This window comes from Octopus bimaculoides, chromosome 6, assembly GCF_001194135.2.
Source record: "Octopus bimaculoides isolate UCB-OBI-ISO-001 chromosome 6, ASM119413v2, whole genome shotgun sequence".
NCBI lineage: Eukaryota > Metazoa > Mollusca > Cephalopoda > Octopoda > Octopodidae > Octopus > Octopus bimaculoides.
Window position 1 is genome coordinate 106937240 of NC_068986.1, and position 6765 is coordinate 106944004.

At 36.6% G+C, this 6765-nt stretch overlaps 1 protein-coding gene across 1 annotated transcript in view; it reads left to right on the forward strand.

The window, feature by feature from the left end:
- LOC106872088 (uncharacterized) overlaps positions 1–4764 on the forward strand; it is a 14200-nt gene extending 9436 nt beyond the window's left edge. Inside the window, exons 4-5 of the mRNA XM_052969055.1 lie at positions 1040–1187; positions 4588–4764. Coding sequence (XP_052825015.1) covers positions 1040–1187; positions 4588–4600 — 161 coding nt within the window. The 3' untranslated portion in view covers positions 4601–4764. The remainder of the gene's footprint in view (positions 1–1039; positions 1188–4587) is intronic.
- The last annotated feature ends 2001 nt before the right edge of the window (positions 4765–6765 follow it).

The following is a 6765-nucleotide window of genomic DNA, read 5'->3' on the forward strand; positions in this document are numbered from 1 at the left end:
TATATATACAGTATTCTTCAAATTTTCTTAGAGTGATCTAAATATTTTTTCCTATATTAACGAAGTCAAATATCCAACCTTGATTTTAATGAAACGTTAATTATCAGAATAATTATCGTAATAACCTCTGAAATTAATATCGACTGCACCAAAAATATTCCAACTATGTTATAACTACACACATGACAATAATCTTACATTCAATCTTGTTTCATATACGCAACTTATAAATGAAAGCTATGCACATGTGTCCATACATACTAATACAAATACCACACACGACAAATCGACTGTATTCGGCTCAGTCCTCAGTTAAATTATTGGCTGTACATTGTGTTCTTGAGCAATTCACTTTATTTCACATTGCGCCATCCCATTCAGCAGGAAAAATTAGTCGTACTTATAATTCAAAGAGTCCACTCTATCTCGTTCTGAAGCTCACTCAGAACTACGATAACGGCACGCGTGCCTCTGGTGTTCTCAGCGACTTGCACCTCAGTTTTACGAGTAGGCGTTTCTGTTGAGCAGATCAAGAGGGATACTTGATGTCGTAACCGGCTTCATGCGAATTTTACACTTATAACCGAAGAGAATGCTTCAAATAGCTTTCATGCGACTGGGGTATATAAATTGAAATGCCTTCTATCTCTCCTTAAAATCGAGGCACAGAACATACACACATTTACCTTAATCTATTCCGATTTTAGGAATATAAACTCAAGATATAAGGTTCCTAATAAATTACGTTTAATAAATATATAATCAAGAATGATTTTGAATGAAACGGTGAACTGGGAAAATAGTTATAATGCCGGGCAAAATGTTTATCGGATTTCTTTCTGGTTTTCGGATTTGACTTCAAGTTCTGCCGAGGTCGACTTTGCATTTAAAGTCTTCCAGGATCCGATATAATCGACTTATGCGATCCCCTAAAATTGCTGGCCTTTTGCCAGGTTTTAGCAATAATAGGTACGATTAAGTGAAGTACAGTTACTTAATAAAGTAAGCTAGATATTGCTTGTTTTCTTATCAACAACAGTTTGTCGGCGGAATGATGACAAATGTGTTGGGAACGGTAGAACGTGGCCACTCTTAAAAGACGGTGAATGCTGGATTCGCAGGTGCAAAATTTGGGAAGATAATCGCGTTGAAATCACATCAAAATTAGGGGACATTTGTTACGTAAAGTAAGTATATATTTTAAGCTACCTAATTTAATTTATTCTCCTCCACGTTGCTGTTGAGTTTCCCGTGTAACACACGTCCTCGTCTATTCTACCTCTAACTCCAGTTAGCTTTCATTCAGATATAAAAATACAATCGTAAATATTTCCAGTTACATATTTCAACTGACAAACCGTGGAAATCCTTGTTCTGTTTTTTCTACTCTAAAAAAAGTGTGTCTTTTTTTGTCGGGGCAATCTATGACAAACAGTCATGCTCGCATATGCTTAAAAGATAAACTTCAAGAAAATCTTTATAGATTTTTACAGTTCTAGTGATGGATTGGATCTGTAATCTTCGAATTAGCTTTCTCTTTTCTAGTTTTGAGAAGCCTAATTTCTCAAGATTGGTAATTAAGTAGTGCATTAGATATCACAGGGCCCCAATAATTACAGGTATAAACCTGAACCTGTAATCTGGATAGAGTAGCTGCAGATTTCTCAATAGTTCACCATAGATGTTCCCTTTTTCACTGATCTTCAGCTTTATGTTAACATCCGCTGGACAGCTAATTGCCACAACTGTTTCTCTTCTCTATCTCAAATCATTATATCAGGTCTTTTGTGCTTACAATTTATTGAGGTCTTCACTGGGACATTCCACCAGTATTCCTTTTCATTATGAGCGGCTATAGATTCTACCTTACTGTGAGTTCTTATTTCTTAGACCTTGGAGTTATCCTTCCCACGGGACTTTCATTATAGTGTCTCAGCTACAACATCGTGTCTCATCGGTAGATAATACCGTGATGACATTTTCGGACAACGGCTTAAGGTGTGGGTGATATCTTCAGTGTTAACCCCACAAAGTCTAAATCGGTCGTCATATTTCACTGATTTTCCTGCATTTTGTCCATTTTGTGCATCGGGTATTTGATATTTCCTGTTCCTGGGTTGCAAACGCATACCCTTCAAAGTGGGAGGTATTAAGCTGGTTGTCGGTCCATAATAGACTGCTTCGATAATCAATGTTACTATCATCTCTGAGCTTTCTACTAACATATCCATGCACGATCTTCTGCTCTTATATGCTCATCCTTTCATGTGATGATATGTTGCAGGAGAGTCGTGCGACTTCTTTGGGCATGTATTTAAGGTTATCAGACAAGGAATGCTGCACAAGGACCTGCTTCCCAAGTCTTATGATGTTATCAGCCCCATGTAAGCAATCTTGGACAAGGGACGCACTTCGAAACTAGACGTTTAAACGATGTTGCCAAAGGGATATAATACGACATTTAAAGACAGTTTGAATCGATGTTAAGTCAATGCCGCCTTGTTTTTGTTTTATGTAGTGGCTGTCTACGTCCCTGTTGATGTGGAAATTATGTGTGCTTGTTAGTATTTTTCGCGTTTTCACATTAATGGCTCCCACCTCATCAAGTTTCCAGTCAAACAGCCCAAATATTGGTATGAATACTGGCACTGCAAGTACATTGAGGGCCACTGTTTTATTGAACTCAGCGAATTCCAACGTCCAACTTTACTTTATTCGGCTGTAATATACATTAGTGACACGTGTTTTGTTACAGGTGTCATTGTAAGTTATGCTTCCATTCATTTCTCGATACCTGCAACATTCCTCATCAGACATATGGGAAACAGTCAAGTCATTGAAGGAGATGTTGCCAGTATGAGGGACAGAGTGAAATACTTTTTGTAGTTTAGCCACATTGAAACTAGCTTCTTTCCATGTTCCTGCACCTCTGACATCACATGTTTGCTGATTAACAATTGCTCAGCACATCCCCAGATTCCCTTCTTCGTAGTTGCTTGTTCTGCTGTGATAATGTTATTGGTTTCCCAATGGTCCTGGAGGAAGAGGCTTTAACATGTTGTATATATTTTATACATCAAGTTGTGGCATGCAATTGGCCGGTAGTTTTTATCCATGTGAATGATTCTGCATCTGGGGATCAGTTTTGTCTCTGTCAGAGCAAGCCACTATGGTACGCTACTGTTCCCACTGTGAGCTTGCTGGTACAGATTGATAAGATATGGTCGGTAGAAGTTTAGCTTCTTGTACCAATATCCAAAATTCAAGTTTCTTCCATGTGCTTTTCCATCCTGAAGTTTCTGGATCATGGTGTCAAGTGTATATAGACATATACCATGTCTAACTTAATAGCACCAACTTGATATAATTCTGTTAAGTTCTCTGGTATCGTAACATTCAATTAGGGAGACGATATTGACTGAGACTTATCTAGGCATAGATAGCTTATCTCTCATCCCTTCAAGAAATTTGTTCAGATATCATTGGAAGTAACGGGATCGTTTTCTTCTTTGAATTGCTTTGCAATCATGTCAAATACTGCAGAGACATTTGAGGAAAAGTAATTTGGTTGCCTGTATGAGGGTTGGCTGAAACCTTCAAGGGCCGACCAAGATACTCTCATGGAATGTGGCCAAATGAGTTTTATTTTCTAACATATTCCGGTCAACACGTTTCTTCCATTGGTGTTCCAACGCTTGGTTCCCATTGGTAAAGAAACATTCATCCTATTAGTCAAAAGAAGTCAACAGCAGCATATATTGTTGCAATGATACGAAACTAAATGTACTTAATTTCACATTGTTAAATAAGCTGTCGCAGATAAAAGGTGGTCAGCTCGGTGGCAGACACAGACAGTAATTGAATAGACAACCAACCACATATAGTAGCAACAGCAAAACACGATGGATATATCGACTCCAAACTAATCGAATTATCAGCACATTATTATCATTAGATATTTCTCAACGCTACCGATGCACCAGTATCGTCACTGAACGCGACGTGTCACAAAACAAAAGCACAAGAAGAAAATTAATGCACAGTGACAAACTGCAAGAATACACATACTAACGGACTACACATGTTTAACAGGAGGCATTGCTACAAATTTACATACAAGACTGTTGTTATCAGATCGGCTACATAGTGCGTGTTGTGTCACAGAAAATAACCAAATCAACCATGTTGTATTACACAAGAAAATCAATAATATTATGGCTACATCTCACATTCCCGAAATGCAGTGTCACTTAGACAATGCAGCCGATGCCCTCCAAATATTCAAACAAAATATCATGTACTAATGTGAAGATGTCCTGTACCCATATATGCTTGTATGTATACATATAGACCCCGAAGTATACAACCCGAAGTATATTTTAATTCGTCAATGAGATTAACCTGCTCGATAAATCTATGCAGCTGGAAATCGAAGGTAGCGCATTTATAACCTTATTGTTTAATGGCATTTTATTGCAGTAAGATTTACAATTTTATAATTAACGACACTAGCCAAATTTATTTAGTAATAATTGTTCTTGCTATATATATATAAATAAATGTTCTATATTTTTTCTGCTTTTATAGAAAATTATACTGATCGATCTAAACCTGAAACAAAAATCGAAAGCAAAACGAAAATCAGTTTGCTATAAACTGATAAAGACGGAGAATTTTACCGGACTAAGATATTAACATTATCTCATATAATCTCCACTTAAACAAGTGTATCAATTAACGTAATAAACTTTCAGAACACTTCTATTTCTTTCTGTTTTGTTTTCTCTTTTTGATATTTATGACAGTTAGAAACCATTAGAAAGAAATTATGCTTAAAAAGGGCCATAACAGATGTATTTCTATGTATTAATCTATGTATTAATCTATGTATTAATCTATGTATTAATCTATGTATGTATGTATGTATCTATCTATCTATCTATCTATCTATCTATCTATCTATCTATCTATCTTTCTTTCTTTCTTTCTGTTTGTCTCACTATCTGTCTGTATATCTATCTATCTATCTACATATCTATTTATATATCTATATACATAAAATTTCAAGAAAACAGAAAATGGAGATAACATTCATGAACAACAATGGATTTGGCTCAATTATTATTTATTAATAATTTACAAAAAAAACTGCATCCCATCTAACATCTGTTTCTGCTGCCGATGTTCTTTGGAATTACCATTATGATGCTAACAGAATATTTATCATAGTTGGCAATAAAACGGTTTGAATCATGGAGCTTCATCAGAGGTAATTCCAAAGAACATTGGCAGCAGAAACAGCTGTTAGATGAGATGCAGTATTTTGTAAATGTTTAATAAATAATAATTGATGCAAATCAATTGTTGTTCATCAACGGTATTCTTCTATTCCTTTACTCTTTTACTTGTTTCAGTCATTTGAGAGCGGCACTGCTGGAGCACCACCTTTAGTCGAGGAAATCGACCCCAAGAGTTATTCTATCGGTCTATTTTGCCGAACCGCTAAGTTACGGGGCGCAAATACACCAGCATCGGTTATCAAGCGATGTTGGGGGGAGAAAAAGAGACACACAAACACACACACACACACGCATATATGCATATATACGACGGGCTTCCTTCAGTTTCCGTCTACCACATCTACTCACAAGGTCTTGGTCGGCCCGAAGCTATAGTAGAAGACACTTGCCCAAAGTGCCACGCAGTAGGACTGAACCTGGAACCATGTTGTTGGTAAGCAAAATTCCATAAGAGCAGTGAGTACAAGTATGAATACATCACAATTATAACGGAGAGGGTTGCAAAATCTCTTGCATGTCTAGAAATAGCTGTCAAAACCATCATAAGGCCACTATGACCACTCCAGTTCTATCTCTTCAAAATAAAGTTGTCGGCGGACGACATGATATATAATTCAAAATTTGAAAATAAAAAGTTAATTCTGTATTGGAATTTCGAAGTTAGGAACCTGGCGTTTAAACTCTTCCCTTCACGAGAACTTTCCTGTCAATACAAATTAACACAAACAAAATATATATTTGGGGTTTACATGTGTCCCGAACGGCAAGAATAATGTATGAACCACATTCAAATTCTAAATTCCAACGTCACGTCATGCACAGCGTTTATAAGAAAAGTGTGGTTTATTAGCAATTAGAACTTAAAGGCAAAATTGATAGACGTCACATGCGTAATAGATGGTACTGACTATACGGCTGGACTTTGTGATACATCACAAAGTTATAAATAGCAACATGCTGGGTGGATGGTGGAGAATAGATTTTTTTATAATCAATACAGAAGATCGCCTGTATAAAGGAAATGTTTCGAGTACCACGCTCAGCCTTCTAATTGTATGCTAAAGGTGTTCAACCCAATATTGTATAGCTTTAGGATGCGCCTCATTATCATTCTTTCGCAAGTTTGAATACTTGTTATGGGGTTCAAAAAATATATATGTATATGTTGGGTTTTAAAAATATATATGGATATGTTGCGTTAGGACACAGAATGTTGCATTATTTACTATGACAGGACTTCTCATATGGACATGTGTTGTAAAAAAAGCAGTGTTTATAATACTGGCGGGCGAAAATCATCCTCTGCGGCCGCCGGAAGTGCTAATTAACGTAGTTTTGAACGGCAAGGGTTTCGCTAGACACAGTAATCCTTTGCACCGACAGCGATATACAAACTTTCGTTATCTATTTATAGACTGTCTCAAAAAGCCAGTTTGAAGTAGTTATTGGGATAAAGAGTCAATAT